Source organism: Mercenaria mercenaria, chromosome 11, assembly GCF_021730395.1.
Source record: "Mercenaria mercenaria strain notata chromosome 11, MADL_Memer_1, whole genome shotgun sequence".
Lineage (NCBI taxonomy): Eukaryota > Metazoa > Mollusca > Bivalvia > Venerida > Veneridae > Mercenaria > Mercenaria mercenaria.
In genome coordinates this window covers 1,891,741-1,907,174 of record NC_069371.1, presented here as the reverse complement: position 1 = coordinate 1,907,174, position 15,434 = coordinate 1,891,741, and the positions used below count along the sequence as shown (strand labels likewise).

Genomic DNA, 15,434 nt, shown 5'->3' with positions numbered 1-15,434 from the left:
TATTTATAAGAAATATAATAATAATTAATTAAATAATTATTCCTTTAATACTTTGCAATTTTTGAATTATCTCCCTTTAATGGGTATTTTTCACTACTTAGATGTTTATAAAGCATTAATATTTAGTTCTTTATTTTTGACCTTTGTTTTTCAAACTTAATTTAAGGTCATTTATCAAAAGTAGAGTTGTGCTTTTTTATTTTATGACTTTTAAAAAGCTTTTTAAATGCTTTAAATTGCATTATATATAAATCTCAATTCATAATCTACTCCATACATATAATATGTATAGCGAAAATACCACCTAAAGGTATGATTAGCACTTTGTTTTGAAGCACTTGGGAGGTGCTTAAAAAAATCATCCCCGTGTGTCAATGCTTTAAATTGGGCACCTGTGTCAATGCTTTAAATTGGGCACGTGAAAGAACCAAACGAACTGCTTTAGTTCATTTGTATCTCAAACTTTCTTCACTGAATTTAACAACGCGAGTGAAATGTTGGGCGCACCGAAATGTTTACGAGTAGACTGAAATGAACGCGACTGAAATCTTCGAGTAGACTGAAATGAACGCGACGATCGCGCAAATTATTTGTGAGCCGTTCGACTTTTAAAAACATTTCCGATATTTTCGTTCCGCGAATCGGCTTGTTATTAGATACATTTATACGCAAATCGGATTGTTGTAGATAATTCCGGAATAGAAAGGCTTTTCTTTGGAAGGAAAATTCCCGATGACCGACGCTAACGGTAATATCTGAGATGTTCCGATTGCAGCGTTTTAGAACGCATATACATTCAGATCTATTAATCCATGGGCGGTGGAAATTTTCGCTGATAAAAACGACTTGCAATTGGTGTTGCAATTGGGGAATTTTTTAGTGTAGTTGGTGATAAAAGTATATTATTATGCCTGGGGAATGGGGCCGAATTTCGGCCCCAAAATCGGCGTAAAAAAGGGCTGCTGAGTTTAGAAGCGGAAGCTGTGCGATTCTAAATGCCGAAATGTGGTGAAAGTACCGAAACGGATTCGAAAAAATCGGATTTTTCAGTGATCATAAAAAATCGGAAACGACCATAAAAAATCGGTCTTTGAGGGAGTGAGAAGCGGATTTCCGCTTTAAAGCGGAAAAAAATCATGTCTGTATACAATGATATGTATTAACTAGAGCTGTATCTGAAGGCGATTAATACCACCAATCACAATTTAGATACTGGGATGATAAGTGTTGTGCATTTTATTTTGATGCGATAAACCAACGAATAATGCATACGTGAAGAAATGCTCGACCTTCTCAAACAGGTCAAGTTCCGTGGACAATTTTCCAGGATATTTCAGTTGAAAATCCAGGATATTCAGAGCTCCAGATAAGGGCCGTATTTTCGTAATTACGAATTTGTTAGGGGTCTGATACGAATTTATTTTAAAATGTGGCCGTAACAATATGATTTTATTTTAAAATGTGGTCGTATCAGTACGACATGTAAACAGTATTACAAATTTCAAAGGAAGATTGAGCCGAATTGCATGTCTGCGCCAAGTTGCGCTAATCAACGCTATCCCGACTGTTGACAATTTGCACGGTGTCAAATGAGTGTGGAATACACGAAACACACGCCATTAGCATAATATAAGCTCCGCCTACTTCAGGTACTTGAGAGATTTTCCGAGAAGTGTGAAGCGAATCAAATTATCCGATACACTACAGTTGATTGTGTTCAGCCAATTAGCACCGCGTTACGTATTTGACACTTTGTTCAATTGTCAGCATGACTGAGAGCAAAAAAAACAACAATGTTTTATAACCGTGCGATTAATTGGAATAATGTACACATTTTTTGTCATGGTAAAAGAACGACATGTAATGGTAATGTATTAATATGTTAAATCTAACTGACTTCCATCGGTTAAATGATATTAATATATGTAATTTTAGTTTACACAGTTTTACTTTCAGTTTTTATTCGAGTGGGATACTGTTCACCGATGATATGACTCACGCTTATTTTTGTCTATTATCTGGAACTATCATTACTAATTTCATAAAATATCAGGTAGTACCGTTACGAATTTCACAGAAAATCTGGTAGTACCATTACTTATTGCACAGAACCTTATCTGTAGCTCTGATATTTGATGAAAATCCAGAAGATTTTTTCGACGAACGTTTTTTACGAAATTTTTTGTCGAATAAAATACTGTGTAACAGATTAGATCTGATTTGGGCAATGTTTTTAGGTGCTTAAGTTGCATTTTAAAACATTTTAACCTTTATCATGATGAATACAGTTGATTCTGCCTTTGTGACAAGTGTAAATTGTCCATGCAGTCTGATCATGATCTGCACTGCTTGCCATTTATCAGTCAGTATGAGTATCTTTTTTGTAAGCACCCCTTTCAACAGTTACCGGTACTGTCCAAAATGAAAATTTTAGAAATTCTGCAATGTAAACAAAAAAAAACAAAAGACCATATAGATTTATAGTAACTTTATTCAGTTATTATTACAGTATTGTTTGAGCCGCAGGTGTTTTTTTTTTACATTCTTAGACTTTTTTGCAAATGAGCAGAATCTAACTTAGATTGGAAATAAATCTATTTCACGGTTTTAAATCTATACCGAAAAATGCTTTTTACTCAACAAATAAAATACAAAATCATAGCTGTTAAAAGAATGTTAAAACCTATCTCTAGTTGTTATCTCAGTTATGCCATCAGTGGTAATGATTGCCATCACTCCAATGGTTGGCTCTTTAATCTATTCAAATGTATCCCTAAATATATCATTTCACACTTAAATCTTCGATAAGACAGTCAGTTCCTGTCTTATCATCATATTATGTCAGTATCACCACTCGCCAATTAACACAATCTAAAAATAGCACAGTACACACCTGTTTGCAGAATGTCATCAGTGCGTGACCTTGTTAAACTCTTATCAATATAGCAGTAGGGTGATAAATTACGTCAGGCACAGTGTGTAATTAGGGATTAAGTTTGAACAAGAGGGCCACGATGGCCCTATATCGCTCACCTGTTATCATTGCACTTGAGGACAAAAAGGTCCTCAGAAAAAATATCTAAGTCCAAAGGACAGGAACAACAAAGTAAGAAATTTAACCAAACAGAAAAACAAAATTCTTACAAGGTACAGATATGTCAAAATCACAGGAGTCTGAAATTCTATCAATAAGACCATAGAAGTCTATCTTTACAAAAAATACCTCCTATATATATAAAATAAACACCAGGAATGAAACGTCAAAAACCCAGGGTCCCCTGAAAATACGCACGGAACACAGGGTGATCGCAATTTAGCGAGCGTAGTTAAGAAATAACACTAAAATACACCTACCACACTCGACAGCATTCAAATCTGATACACTTTACAAGAGTAATCAGACATTTTCTGAGGTTTTCTGAGATTTTCAGCTGTCGCCGAAGCCATTCGCTGACGTCACAACAACAACAACAATTACAGCGCCGAGATAAAGATAAAATACTTATTTTATCCTTTAAAATATGTACATCGAGTAAATAAGTATTAGAATATTTATATGTTTACATCAGTCTATAATATCCCCTAGATTCCTTTTGCAATAAAAAGATAATTTAGAAATTTGATTGGGAAAACCCGTAAAGGGAGGTTACTCTTGGGATAAGCCATTTTACGATGCAGCGGAATATCTAAATTTCAGTAGTAAAATTTGATACTTGGTGTACAATGACTTTTTTATATGAATAGAGCAATATGAAAATGTCTGTTATGTAATTTGAAGGTAAGACAGTACGAGAATTGCTGCTTTCTAATGTTATCCCGGCACTGTAATTGTTGTTATTGTTGTGACGTCAGCGAATGGCTTGGGCGACAGCTGAAAATCTCAGAAAACCTCAGAAAATGTCTGATTACTCTTGTAAAGTGTATCAGATTTGAATGCTGTCGAGTGTGGTAGGTGTATTTTAGTGTTATTTCTTAACTACGCTCGCTAAATTGCGATCACCCTGTGTTCCGTGCGTATTTTCAGGGGACCCTGGGTTTTTGACGTTTCATTCCTGGTGTTTATTTTATATATATAGGGGGTATTTTTTGTAAAGATAGACTTCTATGGTCTTATTGATAGAATTTCAGACTCCTGTGGTCAAAATACACCTAAAAATTGGAGGTACCATCCATGTTGTACCACAGAAAAGTGGTCTCGGGTTTTCCCTACGGCCAATAATAAAAAAGTTACTAAAAATAAGCTATTTATAGTAACGTAAAAGGGAAGTAATCAAAAAGAAAATTATTGTAAGTGAACAAAAGAAGGATCTGCCAAATAAATCTGTTGACATAAATGAAATTTCAGATCAGTATCTTCATTAGTTACGGAAATATACCCATTTTAATTTGAAATAAAGGGAGGTAATTTGACATAAAATCAGTCCATAGTTTTCTACCCTGATTGGCTCAGTCCAACTAATGACAATAATGAAATTTCAAATAAGTCCTATAAGTACTTACTGATATAAATCCATTTTGACTACAATTAGGGGAGGTAATCAGATATAAAATAACTCTGGAAACTACGACTGGATCTGATTTGTCATGATTTATTGTTGTTGAAGATATTTTGGAAGTCTGTATCAAATAAAACCATAAATGAAGTCTCTATATGGCTGCAACGCCAAAATAGCCAATTTTGGACCTTTCAGGGGCCATAACTCTGGAACCCATGATGGAATCTGGCCAGTTCAAGAAAGGAACCAAGATCTTGTGGTGATACAAGTTGTGTGCAAGTTTGGTTAAAATCAAATCATAAATGAAGTTGCTATTGTGCAGACAAGGTCAAAATAGCTAATTTTGGTCCTTTCAGGGGCCATAACTCTGGAACCCAATAAGGGATCTGGCCGGTTCAACAAAGGAACTGAGATCTTATGGCAACACAAGTTTTGTGCAAGTTTGATTAAATTTAAATCATAAATGAAGCTGCTATTGTGCAGAAAAGGTCAAAATAGCCAATTCTGGCCCTTTCTGGGGCCATAACTCTGGAACCCATAATGGAATCTAGCCACTTCAAGAAAGGAACCGAGATCTTATAGCGATACAAGTTGTGTGCAAGTTTGGTTAAAATAAAATCATAAATGAAGCTGCTATTGTGCAGACAAGGTCAAAATAGCTAATTCTGGCCCTTTCAGGGGCCATAACTCTGGAACCCATCATGGAATCTGGCCAGTTCAAAAAAGGAACCAAGATCTTATGGTGATACAAGTTGTGTGCCAGTTTGGTAAAAATCAAATCATAAATAAAGCTGCATTTGTGCAGACAAGTTCAAAATAGCTGATTTTGGCCCTTTCAGGGCCATAACTCTGGAACCCATAATGGGATCTGGCCAGTTCAAGAAAGGAACCGAGATCTTATGGTGATACAAGTTGTGTGCAAGTTTGGTTAAAATAAAATCATAAATGAAACCACTATCGTGCAGACGAGAAATTGTTGACGGACGGACGGACGACGGACGAAGGGCGATCACAAAAGCTCACCTTGTCACTATGTGACAGGTGAGCTAAAACGGTAACCATCAGCTTGGAATTTTGGTTTTCCGGGAGAAATGATTGATTTCCGTATGTCCAGGAAATAGACAGAAAATCTGTGAGACTCCCGGACGATCCGGGAAACTTGACATGTATGCCTTCTTACAGTCAAGTTTGACTACAATGAAGTCCCTATATATGAAATCATTGAGTGTAATAAAAGTCTTTGTTCCTATGAAAGGACCTTCAAACACTTACTCAATGATTATATATCCAGTCACCTGCAACTGAGTCCCTGGAACAACTAATTAAGGTACCCATACAATCATCAGGGCCTTTCAGTGTTTGGCCTCCTCCCTTTGTCTTGTTCCAGTATGGACTCCTGTTTGGCCTCCTCCCTTTGTCTTGTTCCAGTATGGACTCCTGTTTGGCCTCCTCCCTTTGTCTTGTTCCAGTATGGACTCCTGTGTGGCCTCCTCCCTTTGTCTTGTTCCAGTATGGACTCCTGTGTGGCCTCCTCCCTTTGTCTTGTTCCAGTATGGACTCCTGTGTGGCCTCCTCCCTTTGTCTTGTTCCAGTATGGACTCCTGTTTGGCCTCCTCCCTTTGTCTTGTTCCAGTATGGACTCCTGTGTGGCCTCCTCCCTTTGTCTTGTTCCAGTATGGACTCCTGTGTGGCCTCCTCCCTTTGTCTTGTTCCAGTATGGACTCCTGTGTGGCCTCCTCCCTTTGTCTTGTTCCAGTATGGACTCCTGTGTGGCCTCCTCCCTTTGTCTTGTTCCAGTATGGACTCCTGTGTGGCCTCCTCCCTTTGTCTTGTTCCAGTATGGACTCCTGTGTGGCCCGATGCATTTCCTGAGATACAATAGAATCACTCGTAGTCTTTCACAATCTGCAACATATAAACTATGATGTTAGTTTCAACTCTTCTTGAATTTCTATTGTAATCAAAAACAAAAGCTGTCACAGGAGACAGCATGCTCCACTATTTCGATGCTGCATAGTGAAACTGGACACATCTGTTGAAGCTGGCGCTGTCACTGGAGTGTTTAATGACTCCAACATGGATGAAATATTGGACAATAGCTCGAGTCTCTGTCAAAAGTATTAAGTAATATGAGAGATAAGGATCAAGTATATCAAAACATTAAATATTTTGTATAATTCTTAGCAAAAAGGGGGCCTAATTCATAAAATATTGGTGAAACAGTGATGCACCTTGCGTCATGCTGAATCAAATCCATTTTGTAATAACTTGAGATATAGTGAAAATGCATATAAATTAACTTTTAATTCTAAGTAAAAGGGGGGATTATTCATGAAATGATGGTGCAAGAGTTATGGCCCTTGTGTAATATGATGTGAGTTATGATGTTGAACAACTATTTTAAGTTTGAATCAAATCCATTTAGTAATAACTGAAATAAAGTTAAAGTGCACCAAAACTTTAACCTGAAATTCTAAGTAACAAGAGTTGTCACTAATGGTGACAAATGCCCCAACAACACCTTGATCTTTGACCTAGTGACCTTGACCTTTGACCTGGTGACCCCAAAGTCAATAGGGGTCATGTACTCAATAACTACTACCAGCATGTGAAGTTTGAAGGTCCTGGGTGCAGTGGTTCGCGAGTAAAGTGCCTTCATGTAAAAAGTTAACATTGGCCCCTGTGACCTTGACCTTTGACCTGGTGACTCCAAAGTCAGTAGCGGTCATGTACTGAATAAGTACTACCACCATGTGAAGTTTGAAGGTCCTGGGTGCAGTGGTTCGCGAGTAAAGAGCCTTCATGAAAAAAGATAACATTGGCTAGTGTGACCTTGACCTTTGACCTTGTGACCCCAAAGTCAGTTTGGGTCGTGTACTCAATAAGTACTACCAGCATGTGAAATTTGAAGGTCCTGGGTGCAGTGGTTCACGAGTAAAGAGCCTTCATGCAAAAAGTTAACATTTGCCAGTGTGACCTTGACCTTTGACCTGGTGGCCCCAAAGTCAGTAGGGGTCGTGTACTCAATAGGTACTATCAGCACGTGAAGTTTGAAGGTCCTGGGTGCAGTGGTTCCTGAGTAAAGTGCCTTCATGCAAAAAGTTAACATTGGTGTGATGAACTAACGGACATTGGTGTTAGAAACGGACTGATAGTTGAAAAAACTAATATGCCTCCCTTTGGGGGCATAAAAAGGGGGCATACCTCATAAAATACTGGTGCAAGAGTTATGGCCCTTGTGACATATAATGTGAGTGATGATGTTGAACAACTATTTTAAGTTTGAATCAAATCCACTTAGTTATAATTGAGATAAAGTGAAAGTGCACCAAAACTTTAACCTTAAATTCTAAGTAAAATGGGGGGATAATTCATGAAATATTGGTACCAGAGTTATGACCCTTGTGCCATGTGATGTGGGTGATGATGTTGAACAACTATTTTAAGTCTGAATCAAATCCATATAGTAATAACTGAGATAAAGTGAAAGTGCACCAAAACTTTAACCTGAAATTCTAAGTAAAAAGGGGGGATAATTCATAACATCTTGGTGCCAGAGTTATGACCCCTTGTGCCATATGATGTGGGTGATGATGAGGAACAATTATTTTAAGTTTGAAGTAATTCTATCAAGTAATTACAAAGATAAAGAGAAAGTGCATCAAAACTTTAACCAAAGTGCGGACACGAAAGGACACCGACGCTGATGCTGGGTCGAGTAGGATAGCTCTCAATACTTCGTATAGTCCAGCTAAAACTTAAACATGAAAAATAATTGTGCACAGTTCGTTTTTTCCTGGGTTTAAGGCCATTTTCAACAGACTGAGTATTTAGTCATGTAACTGTGGGCAGTTAACCTAGCCAGTGTTCCTGGATTCTGTACCAGTACAAACCTGTTCTCTGCAAGTAACTGCCAACTTCCCTACATGAACCAGAGGTGAAGGACGAATGATTTTAGACACAATGTCTTTTATCAAATTGTCACGGAGAACAAAACACCCTGCCGGAGGATCAACTCACGACCCTGCGATCCATAGACTGACGCTCTCCCTGTTGAGCTAAGCAGGCGGGTAATTGTGCACAGGGTAACTATTCTCACGAATTCTGTTATCATGTCAATCCAAAAATTTGATTAACCCTAACCCTGCTAAATTTTTATAATGAATTTGTCCACCTTTCAATTTGGACAGTATCATTAACTGTCACAAGGGGTGCTTACGAAAAAAGATACTGACTGAATAGCGAGCAGTGCAGATCATGATCAGATGCATGGATGTACAGACTGATCATGATTTACTTTGTTCACAAAGGCAGAATCAGTCATTTCTAGCATGATAAGGGTTAACATGGAACACATATTTTCCATATTTCATTTACTGAATTTTGAAACCTGCAAATTCACATTTAACATCCCTAGGAATAGCCTTTCTGGTCATTTTTTCTTTGTACCTTATGTGAGACGCTACAATGCATGCACCACTGACTGTATAAAGAGATGCACATTCTAACTCAGCAAATATCCCTTCATTTGCTTCCTTGGTGAAAATACAAAATTAAAAAATTTCCAGTTGAAGACTGATACTGATCTCTCATTCATTTTGCAACAATCTATTGTGTTCAGATAAGGTCGTGCAGCTGAGCAACCTTGAATCCATTCCTTCAAAAAGTGTTTGAGGTGTTGAACACACCAAATTTCTTCACTAATTTTGTGAAATTAAGAAAAGGCCATAGTTCCAGAAAAATTAGCATTCTTTATGGTCATCTTCACATGAAGGTCCTTCATCTGTGAAACTTTCAAACATATCCTTTCAATAGTGTTTGAGGAGTTGGATACACAAGATTTTTCTCCATGTTCTATATAGCAAAACTATCAACAGGTCATAACTGGAGCAGAAATATTCACAGAAAAAAAAAACTTCCTTTATGAACATCTGAATATCAAGCTTGTTCATCTGAGGAAGTTTGAAGCAAATCAGGCTAACAGTGTGGGAGGAGTTGGACACATTTCAGGACGTACAGACAGCCGCAATGCTATATGTCCCCTTGCCCACATAAATGTGGGGGCATAAAAACTAAGCATATCATGAAAATGTATCAATGGAATATTACGAGCTGCACTTCACACCTGCATTCCAGTGGTACACTACGGTTCCATTATATTTCCAATCAGACAATTCAATCTTACGAGGTTGTTGTTCAATATTTTCATTTTTGAGCTGTAATTTGTTTTGTTTCAATACAGACAGCTGATACCCTTTATTCATAAGAATGATCTGACCAGCTCTAATCCTGTTGGAACAGCTCATGTGCATGTCCACCAAAAGAATGTAATTAATGTGAATCCATAACTAGATGTATTCAGTGATTTATTCCTAACTAGACCTTTTTTTTTCTCTCTTATTTTTCAATCGTAAATACAAACATACAAATTGTTTATATTTCAAATTACACTCGAACATTATTTTAAGTATCAAAGCACAAAAAGAAGTACATAGAAGACAGAATTTACAATAATACAACTAGATTTACATGTTTATATCTAAGAGTTTTAAATAAAAGTTAACGAGATTAGAAGTGAAAGGACAGTGGGAAAGATAATAATCATTCAGGCAAAAATGGAAGGATGAGAAGGGAAAGTGAGAAGAGTAAGAGTTGAGTTATGTCACTTGGAATCATGACAGTCTTTGCCTTAATTTTTTTTCAGCGCTTGTCCTTTCGGGCAAGTAAGTTAAGAAAACCACTTGCCCGAAAACATTTTTACTTGCCCGAACTCATTTTGATTATAAATATGATGTATTTTGGTTTATGCTTAATTCAACATTCAGTTATTTAAATGGCAGTCAACTAACCTACCCACACTACCCATGGGCAGGCTAAGCCAACGTAAGTGGATAACCATATTGCAATATTCAAGTAACTAGCAGACAGAAATGGGAGGAAACTATAGAAAAAAGTAACACCTATACCAGTATCTGGTTATATGCCAGGTGTGGGGTTCAAATTTGCACTACCAAATTTAAACTTACTTTTTAGCCAGTGCCTTTAAAATATAGTGTAGTTGTTCAAATTTAACTGTAGTAATGGATCAGCTTGTTAGCCCCCCCCCCCCCTCCCCCCCTTTCAAAGAATGTGTTTCTGGTGGCATGCCCAAAGAAAGTAGGGTCGGTAGGTCGGTATTTTTTTGCGTTGTATTTTTTCTTTTTTGAAGCATTATTATAAAGTAAATGTAGCCTATTATCACAGTCCTGGGCGACGTGTCCAAAAAATACGGACACAATAATCATCATCAACCTACCCGTGTTTAAAGCGAAAAAAAACAATCATTAACAATTATCGGTAATTATTCTGTTGATAAACAAGTAAATGACCTTGTTTTCATCATCAATTAAAACCACCTTAAAGAGCTAAAAGAAGTATGTCGGTATCATGGCATCTGAAGCGGAGATCAAAGCGGTACAGTTGCCCGAGATTTTCATGGCATTACGTCATGTTTTCGCGCCATGTGACACATCACTGTTTGATCGTACCGCCTTGGTTCTTTAAATTGTGGAGAAGAAATCAGTAAAAAAGTATCTTCTTTAATCTTCATGATCTTTTTAAAAGCGAATGTGCAGTATCCCGTATAAACTGACAGGTAAATGTGTCAAACAATAATAGTAGATATCCTACCTCTGTCACCTATATGCCCCCAAAGAATTTACATTATTGTTTGAAAAGAATATCTTGACATAGTGCCGAGTCAAAAAAGACATGTAAAAAGATTCATTTACTTATTAAAAACCACAGCGACATAATACTACTTTATTTTAAAACAATTTTTTATTTACGTTCACGAGGTCACGTATCCTATTCCGCCGCACTTGCAGAAATCTGTTTGTCAAAAATCGTTTTGCTTGAAGTATTTCAATTGGTGCCGCTTTTTCATTATTTAAGATTTTTTAATTCTGTTTTTTGTTCTTTCTTGCCAAAAGTCTGAATTTTACGACCATAGTACGTATTATTTATTTACTTTTAGAAATAAATAAATAATTAAGATCGCGCTGTTTGAAATTTTACAAATAATTGTATGAAACTTTGATCGTTTTTATAGAATTTTGCCTACATTTCTGTCGATACCTTATTAAAATTGCTATAGAATTCAAACTATATTACTTTTCAAGCAGTGTTGAAAATTTGAAGCCATTATATTAAGAAATGAATGCACTACACACGTTTTTGTGTATGTGTTGATAAACAAACGTAACAGCGATACGATAGGTCGCACGTGCTCGTGGAATGGAAATTTACTGGCATGACATTTTGATATCTTTACGATTCGCGGGTAAATTCCAGTCAATCAAGGTAATTTTAGGGATGTAATTTATGAATTTTGTAAAGTTACTTTATATATTGCAAATGTGGTCATCAATTCATGCATATATATACGAAAGCTAGCATTTAGGATATTCATTTCAGATTCATGAAATTCTTTTTGTAATTATTGTGAAAATTAAGGGATTTAAAAATTTCGCAAAAAAGCACTTGTCCGTTCGGGCAACCACCTGAAAACTTTGGCTTGCCCGAAACAGGATCTACTTGTCCCGGACTTCGGGCAACCCAGTTACGACGAAGACTGTCATGATCCTAAAAAACAAAAAGAAGGATAATTCTAAAGGATAGTGTTGTTCGTTTCCTGTTTTTCATAATTGATAATTTGGTACTGTATTGTATAGCTGAGAGGCTTGGCTTATTTCAATATTAGTCCACTTCAGTAAAATTTAACCATTTTTCTTCATATTTCAGGGATCAGCCTAGGTCAAAATTTTAGGGAGAAGTGACTTCTCCCTCCACAGAATTTAGGGAGAAGTTGAGAAATTTAAGGAGAAGAATCGGCATAGCATTCAGTTTCTTGCCTATATATATCCACTTTCTATGGGTCAAGCTGTAACTTATAAACAGTAATTATTTAAGGAAATTGATTCTTGAATTATCATTTTCATGAATTTCTAAATAAAGTATAAACTTAGCTATGAAAAAGTCGCCTTTAAATTTTTATCCGAAAATTACATGTCCGAAATTCATAAATTTAACAGGTGCACGATCAAAACGGCGTGAAAATTTTCATTAATGTTTTGATTCTCGTACTTTTATAATGCCCGATTTTTGCACCAACTTGTTCAGATTTATACATTTAATTTATTTATTTATTATTTTTTTCGAAAATAATACCAAACTCGTAGTTAATGGCAATCTTTTTACAATATTTGATACGGCAGTTCTGATGTCCGCCAAATCAATTTTTATCCACAGTACCCGAGCCATTCATTTACAGAAATTGACCGTAATTATGGTAATTGAAATAATTGTTGAAGTAATCTTTAATAAAATGAAAGAATAATATACAAATGTTGCATAGAATCATGCTCTCGTTAAGTTTATCGGCTTTTTACACGCCGATTGAAAATTTTCAAAATGGCTGCGGCTTACAATATTATTGATTGACACTGTTAGATATTAACGCTACGATTGGCTGAAGTTTGACAGGCGAGTAGGCGGGGTTGACTATGGATTTTATCAATAATTTAATCTAGAATATGCATCAAGTTTTGCAACTTTAAGTAAACAGATAATAACTCGCTGAAAAACTCGGCGATTTGGATTTCGCCCGGAGGCGATAATTAGGCGAAGTGGCCGACTTTAAAGCGACGATATCGCTCAAATCGTTTTGTAGGATGATCCCTGTATTTATGGAGCCTGTCATTAATCATTGCTATTTCTTTTTCAATTCTAATTCTCTGCTTGAAAAATGTAAAAAAGTTATCAAAAGAAGGAACATTTTTTGTATATTTCATTTTAAAGATAAAAAATTTACCAAGAATAATGATAAAGTTTAGGATATCTTCTTTATCTGTGTTACCTATGTAACCAAAACAAACATTCTTTATATTCAGTTTTAACTCATTATATCCCTTATTTTCCAGAAAGACTTATAGTCTGTTCCAGAAAATTTGTACCTTTGGACATTCCCAAATTAAATGTTCTATACTCTCATTACTCATTCAACAGAAATCACATAAATTACTTTGCGACAATTTACATTTATAAAGATATTTGTTTGTTGGAAGCAAGCGCATTAACAATTTATATTGAAAACTTCTAAGATTGTTATCTATTGTGGCTTTGAATGGGTTACTAAAAACTTTTTTTCAATCAATTTCCTTATCATCAAGAATGTTTTCCCATTTTAATATAGCTGTTGGTTTTTCATATGTTTTCTTACTCATTAGAAGGTTATAAAGAAACTTGTTTGGGGTTTTACTTGATTTCAGTTTCTCAATAAGGTGGTTGGTTTTGCTTCCATAAAGATATTGCATTGAAATAAGGTCTTTAAGATTTTTCGGAATTGCTGATACTAACCAATGATATTTCAAAAAGTCAGTCTCATTCAGATCAAGTATTTGTTTTGCGTCTTCAAATTGATACCATTTATTTGTTCTAAAATCAAAAAGTTGATCAATGAACTGTATACCTTTTTCATGCCATTTTGCCCAGTAGATTACATTATTTCCAAGTTTAATTTCACTATTGTTCCAAGTTATATGTTTTTGTAATTCATTGTTTTCAGCATAATAACTGTTTATTAAAGACCATGAAACAAGTACATCTTTCAAAAAAGGGTGACCTGTGCATATTTTTGAAACATCTTTCAGGTTCATATTGCATTGTAGAATGAAAGAAGTTAGGAATGTATTAATATCCGTTAACTTAAGGCCTTCTAAACTGTAATTACTGAAGAGAGTGTTTCTTTTGATTTTATCATATTTTCCATCCCATAAGAACTTTAAAATTTTTGTTGTTATATCTTTGACAATACTTTCTGGTGGATTTTCAAGTACTGTGAAGGGATATATAAGTTTAGGTAAAGCAAATGTTTTGATTACTGTTACCTTCCCCATCAGAGTAAGTTTTCTGTGCTGCCATTGTTTTAAACAATTTGTAAATTCCTGTAATTTTGGTTCTAAATTAAGTTCAGTATTGCGTTTTAAATCTGTATGGAAAGTTATACCAAGGGTTCTTGCTTGTTTTGATGTCCAAGTAAAATTCATATTTTCTGCATAGTTCAATTTAATGTTTTTAAGGGTTCCCAGTTTTAATACTATAGATTTTGATGTATTTAATGCTAATCCAGATATTTTACCAAATTCATTTATAACTTTTATCAGTTTTTCAAAGGAAGTTTTTTCTCCATTATTTATATATGTAGCATCATCTGCAAAAAGGGTTTGTTTTATCTCTGTATTATTTATTTTTATTCCTTTAATTTCTGTGTCTCTGGCTACTTCATTTGTAAGAAGTTGAATACATATTATGAATAAGGACGAAGATAAAGGGCATCCTTGTCTTACACCTTGTTTTATAGGGAAATTTTTTGTCAGATATCCGTTATTTATCATAATACTGCTTATATTTTTATAGAAGAGTTTTACCCAGTCTATAAGTGATGGACCAAAATTAAAATAGTTCAAACATTGTATGATAAATTCATGATTTAAGCTATCAAAAGCTTTTCTGTAATCTGAGAAAAAGAGTAAGGTAGATTCATTTTTGCTTTCAATATATTCTATGATTTCAAAAATTAGACGGACATTCTCTCCAATATAGCGTCCCTTGATAAAGCATGTTTGTTCATGACTAATTATCTTGTTAAGAACTTTTTTTATTCGATTAGAGATTGCTTTTGTTGCTATTTTGTAGTCAATATTTAGTAGACTTATTGGTCTCCATTTCGAGAGATTTGTTTGATCTTTATCTGTTTTGGGTAAGAGTGTTATTATACTTTGTTTCTGTAATTCTGAGAGTTCACCTTTCCTATAGGCAAAATTTATACCATTCAAAAAATAAGTTTTAATATCACTTCAATATAGTTTAAAAAATTCAGTAGTCAATCCGTCAGACCCA

General features: G+C 35.3%; 1 protein-coding gene across 1 annotated transcript; it reads right to left on the bottom strand.

Moving 5' to 3' along the window:
• Window positions 1–5,768: 5,768 nt before the first annotated feature.
• Window positions 5,769–14,456, bottom strand: LOC128546939 (uncharacterized). The gene is made up of 2 exons (XM_053518357.1): window positions 14,423–14,456; window positions 5,769–6,364 (listed from the first exon to the last, which is right to left on the bottom strand). Exons 1-2 carry the CDS (start codon window positions 14,454–14,456, stop codon window positions 5,769–5,771), a joined length of 630 nt encoding a protein of 209 aa, XP_053374332.1.
• Window positions 14,457–15,434: the final 978 nt, after the last annotated feature.